This window comes from Coenobita brevimanus, chromosome 65 (assembly GCF_032717465.1).
Source record: "Coenobita brevimanus isolate Jiangsu-jjx chromosome 65, ASM3271746v2, whole genome shotgun sequence".
Classification (NCBI taxonomy): domain Eukaryota; kingdom Metazoa; phylum Arthropoda; class Malacostraca; order Decapoda; family Coenobitidae; genus Coenobita; species Coenobita brevimanus.
Window position 1 is genome coordinate 30,063,849 of NC_137018.1, and position 16,159 is coordinate 30,080,007.

Consider the following 16,159-nt stretch of genomic DNA (forward strand, 5'->3'; position numbering starts at 1 on the left):
AGTTTTGAGTCCCATGTTGTTCATCATGGTACTTGAAGCCCTCTCATGTAACTTCAGAAACGGACTCCTGTGGGAGTTGTTGTATGCTGATGATTTGGTGTTGATTGCAGAGAACGAAAGGGAGGCGGAGGAAAGATTTAGGAAGTGGAGAGATGGTATGGGGCACAAGGGCTTAAGAGTAAATGCAGATAAAACAAAAGTGATGATATCTAGGGTTGGTGGCAGTACTGTCATAGACGAGGGAGAGTGGCTATGTGCAGTTTGTCGCAAAGGCGTGGGAAGTAATTCCATCTTGTGTGGTGTTTGTGATAAATGGGTGCACAAGAGATGTAGTGGTATCAGAGGTAGACTGTGAGATAATGCTGATTTTATGTGTACAGCATGTCAAGGAAAAAACGGTGGAGATTGTCAGGCGTGAAAGGATTGACCTTGCTGGTGAATCTCTTGAGTGTGTGGAAGAGTTTTGTTATCTGGGAGACATGTTGTGTGCTGGTGGTGGGGCTGGAGCTAGCTCTGTGGCTAGGGCGAGAAGTGGTTGGAAGAAGTTCAGGGAGCTGTTGCCTCTCCTGATATTGAGAGGACTCTCCCTGTGCTAAGGGGTCTTTGTATGCAGCATGTGATAGGAGTGTAATGCTGTATGGTAATGAGACCTGGGCTGTAAAGGAGGAGGATATTCGCAGGCTCAGACGTACAGAAATGACAATGATTAGGTGGATGTGTAGCGTGTCCCTGCATGCAAGGTTTGGGGGGGCTGGGTTTACGATGGAAGAGTTGAGAGGTAGGACGGGACTGGAGTGTATAGGTGTTGTGATGAGGAGAGGTAGATTGAGATGGTTTGGGCATGTGGAGAGGATGGGGGATGATAATTGGGTGAGGAAGGTGAAAGTGTTAATTATTGGTGGTGGGGTTATGAGGGGTAGACGGAGAAAGACATGGGACGAGGTCATCAAGTTTGACCTCAGGGTTAAGGGACTGAACAGGGAGGCTGCAGTAGATCATGCAGCATGGAGAGCCGCCATTAGGTGACCAAGGCCGACGCATGCAAGGATGTTGGAGCCTTTAAAAATGAATCGAAATGAAACGAACGAGATATTACTCTCACCAAGAGGTCCTTGTTAAGTCAGGTCTCCACGTTGTTTGACCCATTAGGATTGGTCAGTCCTATAGCTATTAGGGTCAAATGTTTAGTGCCGGAGGCTTGGCGAGAAAGGTTGAACTGGGACTCTGAATTAGGTGAGACATATGTGGAACAATGGGAACAGATTAGAATGCAGTTTGAAACCACATCAAGCATATGTATTCCCAGGAAAATAAACAGTAATGAGAAGTCGCATTTACACATATTTTGTGATTCTTCTCAAAGGGCTTATGGAGCAGTAGCTTGTTGTGCAGCAGGAGAGGATAGTAAGATTATTATGTCCAAAGCCAGAGTTGCACCAATTAAAGGAAGAACCCTACCTCAAATGGAATTGGCTTATATAGAAATAGGAACTAAATTGGCCAGGTATATAACCACTACTCATGATACTAAGTTTGAGAATATCTATAAATGGACTGACAGGGCGATTTGTCTTTACTGGATAGGGGAGGAAGACAGTAAAATTCCTTTCATCCACAATAGAGTGAAGACTATTAAAGAGCTGTCATCCAAATATAATTTTATGCATGTATCCTCCAAACAAAACCCAGCTGATCTGCTCTCGAGAAGTTCGACTGTAAAGAGACTGATCAAAGATAACTTGTGGTTTAAAGATCCTAAATGGTTACTCACTAAGGATTGGCCTGAGCAGAAACAGAATAGTATTGCTGAGGTTGGTGTAGTAAACTTGGAACCTGTAGTACCTGAGCCAGAAGTAATTGACATTAGCAGATTCTCATCAGTAAGACAACTTATTAAGACTACTGAATTAGTTGTTAAATTTTTGATTAAGAAGGTTATGAAGAAAAACAACAAAGCTCAAGAAGAGTTTGAAGAGGTGTTTAAGTTAGGAAAGTACGGGGAAGGAGGGGCAAGGCCATTGAAGGTAAAGTTAAGTCCCAGGCAACAGTAAAAGAAATTTTCAGTAGAACATGGAAATTATCAGACAAGGAAGGGTTAAAAAATGTTTGGATTAGGAGAGATGCAAATGAGGAAGAAAGAGCTGAAATAAAGGAGATAGTAAAGGAAGCAAAGGTAAAAAACGAACAGAGAACGGAGGAAGAGAATACGGTGTTTTATTGGAAAGTCATGGATCAGAAATTAAGGAAGTGGTACCGATGGAGAGAAGGAGAAAAGAGAGTATAAAAGACATCAAAAATAATGTGAAGGTGGCATATACTAATGTTGATGGTTTAATATCGGCAAGGCTAGAAATCGACGATTTTTTGAGGGTATATGAACCTGATGTTATGTGCTCTGTAGAGACCAAGTTAAGAGAAGATATTGATGTTCATGTGGGAGATGGTAAATACAAACTGTGGAGAAGAGACAGAAAAGAAAAAACGGGAGGAGGAGTGATGATAGCAGTGATGAACAACATAAATGTAGATACCGTGGAAATGGGAGAAGGCAGGGTCAAAGTAATAAATATGAAATTAGAAACTGGCGGAGGGTTAGTGCCCCTCCCCGGAAAACAACTAACTAAAAAAACAAACAATAAGCCTCAGACAAGGACTGACCAAACGATGACGACCCAGGACCGGACAAAGGACTTGGTAATGAGTACATGGAATGTAAGAGGAGTGAATGATGAGGTGAAAGAGAGAGAGATTGTCCAGGTGCTTGAGGATGCGAAAGTGGATGTATGTGGAATAACTGAAACAAAATGGAGAGGAGAAAGTGTGAGAGAATGGGAGTATGGATGGGGTATATGTGCAGGAGTAGGTGAGAATGAGAGGGCAAAGGAAGGAGTTTGTATAGTTGTGAGTAAAAGATGGAAGAGGAGCATAAGACAGTATGGATCAGTTGGATCAAGGATTGTGTGGGTAAAGTTGAAAGTTGGAATACAAATGTGGGTGATTGTGTGTGTGTATGCGCCAACGCAAGATTGTGCTAGAAGAGTGAGAGAAGAGTTCTGGACAAATGTAGAAGTGTGCATGGAAAAGTTTGGAAGGAATGAGAGAGTGTTTTTGATCGGTGATATGAATGGTAAAGTTGGGAATGTGAAGGTGGATGGAATAGTTGGTGAGTGGGGTGTGCCTGCTGAGATAGATGAGAATGGGAGTGCGTTAGTGGACATTTGTGCTGGGAGGGGGTTGGTGATAGCCAATACCCTCTTCAGGCATAAAATGATCCACAGGTATACATGGCGAGTGATGAGAAGGGTGGGTGGTGAACTGAATGAAAGGAAGGCAATGATTGATTATCTGTGTGTGGATGAAAGGATGCGAAGATGTATATTGGATGCAAGAGTTTATAGAGGTTGGGGGAGTGGACTTTCTGACCACTACTTGGTGGTGGCCAGAATTAAAGTTCAAGTAAGATGGAGGAATAGAAGAAGGGAAAGACAAGAGGAAGGAGTAGTTGCAAGGAGAGTAGAAAGGTTACAAGAGGATGAGAAAAAGGCAGAGTATAAGAGAGAAGTGGAGGAACGATTGGGCAAATATGAATTGGAGCAGATGGGGGACGTGGAAGGTGTGTGTAGAATATTTACAGAAGAAATATGTGCAGCATGTGATGTGGTATGTGGAAGGAAGAGAAGACGGAGGGGGGTGCAAGGAACAGCGTGGTGGACTGAAGAGGTGAAACAGGCTGTGGCACAAAAGAAGAAAGCATACAATGAATGGATGAGGAACAGGGGCGTGGAAGAGGTTGAGAGGCGGAAGAGAGAGTTATATGTAGAAAGAAAGAGAGAGGTGAAAAGATTAGTAAGAGAGAGTAAGAAGAGAGTGGATGAAGAATTTGGAAGGAATTTGAGTGTAAAGTGGAGGGACTGTAAGAAAATGTTTTGGAGAGAGGTGAAAAGAGTAAGACAGGGTGGAAGTGAAGTTAGCAGGGGAGTGAAAGATAAAAATGGTAGATTACTAGTGGAGAAGGGAGAAAAAGTGAGCAGATGGAGAGAACACTTTAAGGAATTGTTGAACGTGGAGGATGGAAGTAATGCGAGTATAAGTGGCTGGGGAATGGCTGGGAGAAGGAGGGAGGTGAGAAGACAGGAAGAAATCAGTAGGATAGAAGTTGTGGAAGCAATGAAGAAAGTTAAATCAGGGAAAGCCCCAGGAATTGATGGAGTGTGTGGTGAAATGCTGAAGCATGGGGGAGAGATAGTAGTAGAATGGATGTGGAAGATGTGCAGATTGGCCTGGGAGGAAGGTAGAGTCCCGGAGGATTGGAAGTCAGGTATAATTATTCCCTTGTACAAAGGAAAAGGGGAAAAAGAAGTGTGTGGTAATCATAGGGGCATTTGTCTTCTTAGTATAATAGGAAAAGTGTATGGTAGGATACTTATTGACAGAGTTAGAGAAAGAACAGAGAAATTAGTTGGAGAAGAACAGGGAGGCTTTAGGAAGGGAAGAGGTTGTGTAGATCAGATATTCATTCTCAGATCTTTAGTGGAAAAGTTTCTAGAGAAGGGAAAGAAGTTGTATGCGGCTTTCATGGAGTTGGAGAAAGCATATGACAGGGTGGATAGACTAGGATTGTGGAAAGTGTTAAGAATATATGGAGTAGATGGGAAGTTGTTGCATGCTGTGAAGAGTATGTACGATGGTGCGAAGGCTGCAGTCTGTGTGGATGGTGAACTAAGTGAATTTTTCTCTTTGAAAGTTGGTTTGAAACAGGGATGTGTCATGTCTCCATGGTTGTTCAATCTGTACATGGATGGGGTAATAAAAGAGGTACAAGGTAGGGTAGTGGATGTTGGAGTGGCCCTGGTGAGAGAGGATAGTGTTTGGAAACTCCCTGTACTGTTGTTTGCAGATGATACTGTGTTGTTGAGTGAAGACGAAGGGGAGCTGCAAGGCTTGGTGGATGAGTTTGAGAGAGTGTGTAAGAAACGGAATCTAAAGGTGAATGTAGGGAAGAGTAAAGTGATGGTCTTTGAGAGAGGTGAAGTCAGTGAATGTACAGCGAGGTTGGATGGTGAGGAATTGGAAAATGTGAGTACGTTTAAGTACTTGGGTAGTGTGATGAGTAAGGATGGAGGTTTGGAGGGTGAAGTGCTTGAAAGGGTACAGCAGGGAAGAAAGGTTGCTGGTTCTTTGAAAGCAGTGATAAGAAACAGGGAAGTGAGCATGGAAGTGAAAAAGTTACTACATGACAGTATTGTGATACCAACTCTAACGTACGGAAGTGAAGCTTGGATGTTGTTGGAAGGACACAAGTCAAGAGTGAGAGCAGTGGAAATGAGTTATTTAAGAGGAGCCTGTGGAGTCACTGGAGAGACAGGCTGACGAATGAGGATATAAAGGAGAGTTGTGGTGTTGATGTGGATGTGATAGGAAGCGTTATGAGGAACACACTGAGGTGGTTTGGCCATGTGGAGTGGATGGAGGGTGAAAGACTGACGAAGAGAGTGTATGTGAGTGAGGTGGAGGGGGAAAGAGGGAGGGGGAGGCCGAGGATGAGATGGAGGGATGGGGTGGAGAGGTATATGAGAGAGGGGGGTGTGAGTTGGGAGTAGGGGAGTGAAATGGCGGGGGACAGGGCGACTTGGAGGCGATTTGTTTGTGGCCACCCCAAATGGGATTGAGGCGTCTGGCAATAGATAGATAGATAGATAGAAACTGGAGAGAATAGCAAGAGAGATATGGCAGTGGTCTATGTTCCCCCTAAGACAAGAGCATGGAGTGATGATGAATACCAGGAAATGTTGTCAGACATGGCTAGTTATTTACAGAAAAAGATCGAGAAAAGCAACAGTATAAGTTTAATGGGTGACTTCAATTGTAAAGAGGTGAACTGGGAGGAATGGGACTCAGGAGGCAGCGAAGATTTGTGGGGCACTATATTATTAAATATAACATTGAACAATGTGATGACCCAATGGGTCAAAGAAAAGACCCGGTTCCGAGGTGAGGACACACCAGCAAGACTAGATTTACTGTTTATCAAAGAACCCAATGTAATAGAATTCTTGAAATATCTGTGTCATATTGGAAAAAGCGATCATGTGGTCATTGAGTTCCAGATGATAATAGGGAATGTGGAGCCAAGAGACAAGCTGTAAAGGCAGGGAAGATACAACTTTTGGAAAGCAAACTTTACAGGACTGAGAAAATTTTTCAAAAATGCAAATTGGAGAAAATTCAGAGAAACAAGAGAGATACAGAGGAAGTGGGATATTTTTCTAGGCCTCTGTAATTCGGGAGTGGAATAATTTGTGCCAAGAATAAGGGGGAAAGAAAACAGGAAAAAGGAGTGGTTTAATAGAAGGTGTATGACAGCAAAAAAAGAGAGAGACACGGCATGGAACAACTGGAGAAAGAGAGGTAACAACAAAACAAAGGAGGAATATAAAAGAACTAGAAACGAATACACAAGAATACGTAGAGAAGAAGAAAGGAATTTTGAAAATGGTATAATAGACAAACGTAAGGATGAACCCAAACTGTTTCATAGATTTGTCAATGGCAAATTGAAACAACAGGAAGGAATCACCAAACTGAAAGTAGAAGGAGAGGTCTATAAAGATGCGGAAATGCAAGCAGAAACAATGAACAAATGTTTCCAATCAGTTTTCGCTAATGAAAAGGAGTTTGTGAAAGGAGAGGGAGTGACTAGAAATGTAGTGATAAAAGATATAAAAGTGGAAGTACAGGAAATCTATAAATTACTGGAAACTCAAGATGTAAGGAAAGCCCCAGGACCAGATGGAATCTCTAATTGGGTACTGAAAGAATGCAGAGAACAACTGGCGGATAAGATTCACAGTTTAATTGTGTGTTCTCTGGAAGAGGGGAAAGTTCCTCAAGAATGGAAGAGGGCAAATGTAGTACCAATTTATAAGGGAGGAAACAGAGAAGAACCCCTGAATTATAGACCAGTATCCCTAACCAGCATGGTCGCAAAATTGTGCGAGAGAATTCTGAAAGATCGACAGGTAAAATATCTGGAAGAGATGAATATTTTGGCTGATAGTCAGTTTGGATTCGTAAGTGGAAGGTCATGTGCCTGCAACTTATTAAGTTTTTACTCAAGAGCAATTGATGTGCTTCAGGAGAGAGATGGTTGGGTGGATTGTGTGTACACTCAATCCTTGAGTACCGCGGGCAATAGGGACTGGACAAGGACCGTGGTACCCAAATCCGCGTCACTCAGACAATATGTTTACATGTATAATGGTACAATGTGTTCTGGCAACTTTCCAAAACTCTCACTTTTACCCCTTCTTACCACCTAACCCCATGTAAATTACCCCCACTTGCACCCACCATCAGGTAAAACATTGAAAGAGATATAACTGTTGTAATTAAAAACATCAATGGTATTAAAAATAGCATTAACAAAAATAAAAGTTGGGATGGGTACCCTTTTGTTGATACATAGCTCCCCGGTATTTTCCTCCCATCCCCCAACCCCAATGTTGTTGTCAAAGTTTCGCCTTCTCTCATATCATGTGGTTTTCAGGAGAGACCTTAGGCCATATGGTTAGACAAAAATTTATGGGTCTGGCAGTTTTAGAGTACGAAATAGAACGAAAATTTGTGCTAACAAGAAAAAATTACTTTAATCCGTGTGTTCTCGTGAGTTAGCGTTCAGTTTCACATTTTTCGTTTGATATCGCGTTTCCCAACGCATTTCTGATAAACTAAGTATATGGCTAAACTGCTCAATCAGTTCGAAATGTGTTGGGAAGAGCGATACTGAATGAAGAGTAATGTGTCGGAAAGAGCGATACCGAACGGAGAATGTGAAACGGAACGCTAACTCAGGAGAACACATGGATGAAAGAGTACCTTTTTTCTGGTTTGCAAACATTTTCGCTCCATTTTGTTCCCTAAAACAGCCAGACCCGTAAATTTTAGTCTAACTATACAGCCTGACGTCTCTCCCGAAGGCCACATGATACGAGAAGGCGAAACTTTGACAACAACTTTGGGGTTGGGGGGCGGTAGTAAAATACCGTGGAGCTACGTATCAACAAAAGGGTACTCAGTGGAGGTGGTGTTGACCCAATCCAACTTCTGTTTTTGTTAATGCCATTTTTAATACCACTGATGTTTTTAATTACAACAGTTATATCTCTTTCAAGTGGGGTTGGTGGAGGATTAGTGCCCCTCCCTGTAAAACAATTAACTCTAAGCCCTTGGCCACCCTGTCTGGGATACATGGCGTCTGGCGATGAATGAATGAATGATGAATATCTCTTTCAGTGTTTTACCTGATGGTGCATATAGGTGGAGGTAAATACGTGGGGTAAGATGGTAAAAAGGGGTAAAAGTGAGAGTTTGCTTTCTCTGACGCTCCACATAACGCCCTATAAGCTTCTCAGTCAGTTTCAGGACAACATATAAACCTTCACTGCTGCCAGGATTGCATCACTTCCTACGCACGATCTTTATCTTCTCCCTGTCCTTCCAAATCGTTATGATGGTGCTTTCTTTTATGCTATGGTTTTTCTTTTTTTCTTTTACTATTTTGGTATTTGTACGCTTAAAGCAGTGGAAGAACCTTACCAATTCAGTTCATATTCCTCCAGTTTGTTTTCTGTATTTTTCTGACTATTTTCAGGGTGGTAAATTACCTTTTCCTGCTGAAAAATTTCCCACTTTTTATCATCACGTTCCTTAAGCCATAACATGATTGTCTTGATGTACTCAAAGGTGATTTTCGTCTCCCAACTTCCCAACTGGATGCTACGTTAGGTTAGGTTAAATTATAAGGTATAGTTAAGCTAGGTTAGGACAAGCCCTAATTTCGCCGTAACCCTGATGTATCAAACAAGTAGACAGCGGAATACAACTTAAAATGACGGGGGAAACAGATTTAGTATGAAACGTTTATTTACCTCCCGGAAATAATCCGACAAACATAAGACTATTAGGAAGAAGAACGAAGAATGTGAAACTGAATGCTCACTTACACGAGCAGAAGTATTTTGTGTGTGTGTGTGTGTGTGAAACTGAATGCTCACTTACACGAGCAGAAGTATTTTGTGTGTGTGTGTGTGATTAGCAAACATTTTCGTTCAGTTTCGTCTCCTAAAACTCGAAACCCATATGACTGTGAGGTAGAGTCTGTGAGACGCGAGAAAGGACTTGATAGCCCTATGCTCAGTTGGTCCTAAATGTGTTGGGAAGCACGAAACTGAACGAAAAATGTGGAACTGAACACTAACAAGAACACATAGACGAAAGTATTTTTTTCTAATTAGCAAACATTTTCGTTCCATTTCGTCCCCTAAAACTGCGAAACCCATTATGATTGTGGGGTGGAACTAGGTGAAGCATGAGAAAGGATTGATAACAGTATGCTCAGTTAGTTGGAAGTGTTGGGAAGCATTAAATCGAACGAAGAATGTGGAACTGAACGCTACGATAACACATGGACGAAAGAGTAACTTTTCCTCTAATTAGCAAACATTTTCGTTCCATATCATTCCTTAAAACTGCAAAATCCATGATAATTGTGGGTAAGAACTAGATGAGGCATGAGAAAGGACTGATAACCATATGCCCAGTTGGTCCAAAATGTGTTGGGAAGCATGAAATCAAACGAAGAATGTGGAACTGAACTGTAACTTATGAGAACGCAAGGATTTTTTTTTTTTTTTTTTCCGGATTAGCATACATTGTCGTTCCATTTTGTCCCCTGAAATTGCCGAAACCCATAAATTTCGTCAAACCGTTCGCCCTTGAGTTTGCCCAGAAAACATATTTCCATTTTGTATACGTATTCATAAAAACCACCAGGAACCCTCAGCCAGGAACAATGCTTGCCCATTCGTTTCAAAACTAACCATAGGTTTTTCACGAAAATATGCCCACTGTGTTTCCCAGGCAAAATTTCAGCAACCTAACCTACCCTAACCTATCCCATCTCACTAGGGCTGTTTGGCTGAGGTGGCTGGCTGTGGTACTGAGATAAATACCCATACAGAATGGAAATATGCACCCAGGAAATGTACCCAGAGGTTAGAGGGTGACGTCATACCGCGCGGCTTTCAAATTTTGTCCCCAGGCCAGCTGACTTCCCGCGTGAGCTTGAGTTTTTCCGCGTGTTGACATGGCTTGTCTTATTATGCTGACCGCGCTAGAACAAAAACGTGTTACTCAACCACGTGTTACTTAAGGATTGAGTGTATTTAGATTTGGAGAAGGCCTTTGACAAGGCACCCCATAAGAGACTAATGTGGAAACTAGGGCATATAGGAGGACTGAAGGGGAACCTCCTGGATTGAATGAGAGACTTTTTGAGAGACAGACAAATGAGGACAGTAATAAAGGATAGGATGTCTGGATGGAGAGAAGTAACAAGTGAAGTCCCACAGGGCTCGGTGTTGGCGCCAGTAATGTTCCTGATTTACGTAAATGATATGGTAGATGGAGTGAACAGTTATGCAAGTCTGTTTGATAATGATGCAAAGATCTTGAGGAAGGTAGAGGTTGAGGAGGATTGTAAAATGCTGCAGGAGGATCTGGATAGGATACACGAATGGAGCCAGATGTGGGAAATGAAATTCAATGCAATATTGGAAATGGGTAAACGTACCAAGGGGCCATCACTGAAGTATTTGATGGGTAATGAACCAATCACAAAAGCGAGAGAAGAGAAAGATTTGGGAGTGCTGGTCCAGGATAGTTTGTCACCTGAAAATCACATTAACAAGACAGTTAGAGAGATGTATAATCTCCTGACTAATATACAAGTAGCTTTTCATTATATGGATGAGGAGATGATGAAAAAATTGATGGTGGCCATGATTCGCTCCAGGTTAGAATATGCAGCAGTAGTGTGGTCCCCACACAAAAAGGAAGCTATAAACAAGATTGAGAGAATACAAAGAAGAGCAACCAAAATGATCCCCAGTCTGACAGATCTGTCATAGAGAGAGAGGCTGGAAAAGCTTGATTTGCCTTAGAAGAAAGGAGAGAGGCGACATGATTGCAGTGTTCAGGACTATGATGATGTGAGTAGATAAAACTGACAAAGAAGACCTGTTTTTATGGGATAAGAGAGTAACATGAGGACACGGAATGAAATTGAAGAAGCCAAGCTGCTTGAAGTTATGAAGAAATATAGTTTTCCTTATAGATGTATAGACCTATGGAATAGCCTGGACACAGAGATTGTCCAGTCCAAAAACTTAAACGAGTTTAAAGCTAAATTTGACTTACTGAGCAACAGAAACAGGATCCCACGAGCGTAGCTCATTTCCTGTGTATCACAATGAAGTAAATACAATTAGGTAAATACAATATACTTTCTGTTATCTGCCGTACTTATCTATATATATATATATATATATATATATATATATATATATATATATATATATATACAGTAGGCTCGCACAGTGCGCGAGAGATTGGGTGGTGCACGACCTTGCGCACTGGAAATTCACGTACTAGGAATACATAATCTTATGGGAATAATTACATATGGGCAGTACCCCTCATACCTGGACATTTTTTGGCCCTTAGAGACATAATAAAGGTCATATGTTTCAGACATTGTACTAAAGCTATAGCTACAATAACAAAAATATAGGTAGTCACCTTAACAACAGTAGACAACAGGCCTGATGACCTTAAATTTAACAGGGGTTCCGAGGCACGGCAACACTTACAGCACCGCACTCCCCACCGCACCTCCCACCGCACCAACACTTCCCTCCGCAGACTCCTCTTGATCACCTTCCCCAGGAGCCTCAAAGTCACTCACTTCGGCCATAAACCTTTCAAAGTCCAATGCTGACACTTCTGACATTGCATCCTCTTCATCCTCAACAGGAACAGGAGCAGACGATGTCGCTGGTTCCGCAATTTCACCAACTTGATCCCGCTGTGTGTAGCTTGTTATGAGCGTCTGTCTTCTCCTGTTTATTTCTTCCCTGTGCCTGTCTGTGTAGAAATGGAAGAGTTTGTCGATACCAACCAGAAGTTCCTCAGTTCTTAGGTTGCTCACTTCCTGTTCCTTCACCTCTTCCTTGAGCTTATCCACGGCAGCAAGGATCTTGCTAATGTTTGACATACAGAGCTCAGTCCTGCCTTCCATCACACTAGGCTGCTCAACTTGACTCTGTCTGGCGTCGGGCTCTGCGTCAGCCTCGTCTGTCCGTTGCAACACTTCCTCGCGAGGCTGTTCCTCAGTAGCAGTGTGCACTTCTTGTATGTCCGCCAATGTAACGTCCTCGAAACCTGGTACAGCTTGTGCTGCTGTCAATGTTGCCGCCTCAGCCTCGGCCAGTGGTTGAATGGCCGTCTCCTGGGTGATGCATAAGCGAGGCACAAGCATTCGCCACGCATGGTTCACCGTTGCAGGTGTAATCTGGTGCCAGGCTTGTAGGAGAAATTCAACTGCGTCCTTCACCGTAAAGTTACGCCAAAATGCCTAAACAGTCATGGCATCTGTGGCAGGGCGGGATACAGGTGCTGGTGGAGATGGAACGGGAGCAGATGCCTCATCAAGGTCTTCGTCGTGATCTTCTTGTAGGGCATGAAGCTCCTCTTGTGTGTCGGTCTTCCTGCGTAGGTAGTCGTACACTTGCTTATGGTAGAAATGCTTCACTGTGGCGATTAGTTCTTGATCCAGTGGCTGCACTAGTGACGTCGTGCAAGGCGGCAGAAACACAACACGACAATCCTTATGAAGATCTTCAAGGTATGGAGGGTGACTTGGTGCATTATCAAGCACAAGGAGCATCTTAAATGGAATGCCCAATTCCCGACACTTGGCCCTGGCATCAGGGACACACCGCCTCGTTAACCAGTCTGCCATAATGTTCCCGGTCATCCATCCATTTGTGGAGTTGTACCAATACACGCCACTTGCATCCATGTTCGTGAGGTTTTTGTAGCACCTTGGTTGTGAAGCTGTGTGTACAACAACTGGCCTCATCTTGTGGCTCCCAGACAGGTTTACAGCGAACATTACCGTCATCTTGCACTTCTGGAGCTTGCGACCAGGGACTTGTTTCTGTCTTTTAGCAATGTAAGTTGATTTGGGCATGGCCTTGTAATATAACGACGTTTCATCGATGTTGTAGATCTGGTCCTTGGTGTACTGTCCCTCTTCAATAAACGCTCGAAATATCGCAGGATAGTCTCTCGCGGCCAGCTCATCGGCAGAGGCACGTTCACCAGACACTTTCACGTAACGGAGTTCCTTGCTTTCCTTGCTCATGAGAAAACGGTCCAGCTATCCAACCGATGCCCTGAAAGGTTTTTCCACTTTTAACCTGCAAGATGCTGCCTTGTAAAAGAGCTGGGCTTGGTTCCGAATAAATCATCCATTCAGTGGAACACCTTCCTTTTCTTTCCTCATTATGAAGGTGCCAAGATAGCGCTCCATTAGTATCATAGCACAATTTCCCACCCGCGAACGGCTGTCTAGGTCAGAGGCACCGAACGTCTTCACTACAGCCTTTATGGCTTCACGGTTCTTCCACACAGTTCTCACTGTAGGTTCAGCCAGTCCCAGGGTTCTCCCGATAGCAGTGTTTCCTTGACCCTCCTCCTTCATCTTAATGATCTTTAACTTGGTGGCGTGCGTCAGAAGTTTCTTAACTCTTGGGGTTGGAGCCATGGTGCGGCGAAGTACAGGCAGCACAAAAAACACCACACGTTGTACACGACAGGTTAGCTGTAGAGAGTGGATCCGCACAGTGCACGAGCCAGGACTGTTATGACGCGCCCGCTCCCTTGTACCCCAAGCTGCGCAGTAGAATGCCTGGGAATTTCTGCGCATCAACATGACGACACATGACGCGCTGTGTGAGGGGTGGTCGTGCACTAGTAGAAAATGGCATTTTTGAGCCACTCCTTGCCTCTGCCTCGCGTTCTGTGCGGTAAACTCGCGCATTGAAGGGTTTTTGGTTATGATTTTTGGCCACCCATGCACAGTGTGAATCGCGCATTGCGATGACGTGCACTGTGCGAACCTACTGTGTATATATATATATATATATATATATATATATATATATATATATATATATACACACACACACACACACACACACACTGGCAGTAAACTCTCAGTTATCTGCCGTAATTCAGCCAGGCCCTATTCCGGTTAAAGCAAAGTGCTGGATATTGCATAGTCCCCCCCATCAGCTCACTATTCAGCGTTTAGCCGGATATTGCATTATTATCTGTCATAACACTTTATCTTAAAAACATTCCCATGAGCAAATGATAAAAATTAAGCATAAAATACAATTAAGTAATACAGTAATACAGTGCTGGTTGGCTACTGTTTATGAACTGGTTGATACACCTCGACGCCGGATATTGCATGGATCTGCCGGTTACATCCCATTTCGATGCCGGATATTGCTTTGACAGAGCCAAGCCAGCAGCACTGGAGATTGTGTTGAGCCAGATGTTACAACGCTGGATAATTGGGAGTTTACTGTATGGTATATACTGTATGTATATATATATATATATATATATATCCATCCATCCATCCATCATTCAATCCTACATTGCCCCAAGAGGAGCGTAGGAGCCCGGAGCTAAGCAGTTGGTCTTGACATATATATATATATATATATATACTACGTAGTTTGCAAGAAGCATAGGGTTGCAAAAGAAAGAATGAAAAAGACCGTGGATGAGGTCATAGAGTGTGACCTCAGGGATAAGAGACTGAATAGGTAGACTGTCGGAGATCGAGCAGCTTAGAGAGCTGCCATCAGATGACCAAGGCCGACGCATGCATGCATGTTCGAGCCTTTATGATATAATACTAAACAATGGAAATGTATGAAACATGATTACAATTCTGTATTATAAACATATTTCATCTTCTTTGCCTTAGGTATGTAACTGTTTCCTAGGAATCTCCAGTATCTAACGGCCACAGAAGTCATTTCTTACTTCAAATGTTGCCATTGCCATTCCTAATATTTCCTCATTCTTTAGTGTTTTACAGTATACAGTACTGTTCTTTTCTGTTTACTTTGCTGTATAACTTATAGTACATCATATATCCAATTTTCCTTAGCCTCTTTGATAAACTTCACTTTCATAGGATCACTACTTGATCTCAGTTTTCATTGTCGTCAGTATCAGTCGTACATGAAGTACAGTGATAGATAACAATCCATTCTTAGGTATTGTTTTCATTTCTTTCTAACTACTTATGTGACCCATTGAAATAAAGTATTTTGTCGCTTCCATTGAAGTGTTATGTCTTCAGGCTTGCATCTCATTACTATACATATACAGTACAGTATATTCTTTTCCCAGAAGGACACCTTTACCCAGTCATTGCTTTCATTGCATATCGTGTTATTTTCCTAGTGTTGTTACAGTATTAAATTTTTTTTTATATACCTGGGTTATTGGTAAATTGGATAGAACAAAGTATGCTGTTTCATTCTTCAAAAAACTTTGATTTAGGGACTTAATAACTTTGAGGTTATCTAAAATCCATTAAATAAGTCTTGGCTTTTGCAAGCATTTCAGTTACTGTAATTCCAATTAAAGTGAAGGCAGTGAGGCTGTGAGGGTAAGGTATGTGATCACAAGAGTTATTCCTCAGTTAACACTGCATTCATGTAACAGATTTCCACAGTAAATCTGTTAATCATTATAGGCACACTTGCTCCCTAAACTCTCATTCAGGATATGCAGCGAGGGTCAGGAATGACACAGTTCACTGAAGGATTTATCTCTGTAAACATCTTTTTACTACTTAAAACTGCTATTGCATCCATACCTCAGTGCACTTCAGATACATTTTATTTTCAGCATCAGGTGACTTTGGAAGCTTATGTAAGGAACAAATCTAAAAGTGAATGTGGCAAAAAGTAAAGTTATGGTCTATGAAAGGAATGAAATCTGAAAGTGCAGAGTGAGGCTAAATGGTCAGGAAGTGGAGAATGTGAGTGCCTTCCAATATTTAAGTAACATGATCAGCTAGGACAGAAGTTTAGAAGATAAAGTGCAAGATTGGGTACAGCAGAGGAGGGAGATTGGAGGCTGAGAACAGTGATAAGGAATAGGAAAGTGAACATGGAAGCAAAGTTGTGCATGGCAGTACTGTGATCTCCACTAACACATGGAAGTG

General features: G+C 42.4%; 1 protein-coding gene across 1 annotated transcript in view; it reads left to right on the top strand.

Moving 5' to 3' along the window:
• Positions 1-16,159, top strand: part of NfI (Nuclear factor I) — a 483,234-nt gene that overhangs the window by 386,720 nt on the left and 80,355 nt on the right. The window contains exon 13 of the mRNA XM_080276464.1: positions 15,715-15,728. Coding sequence (XP_080132590.1) covers positions 15,715-15,728 — 14 coding nt within the window. The remainder of the gene's footprint in view (positions 1-15,714; positions 15,729-16,159) is intronic.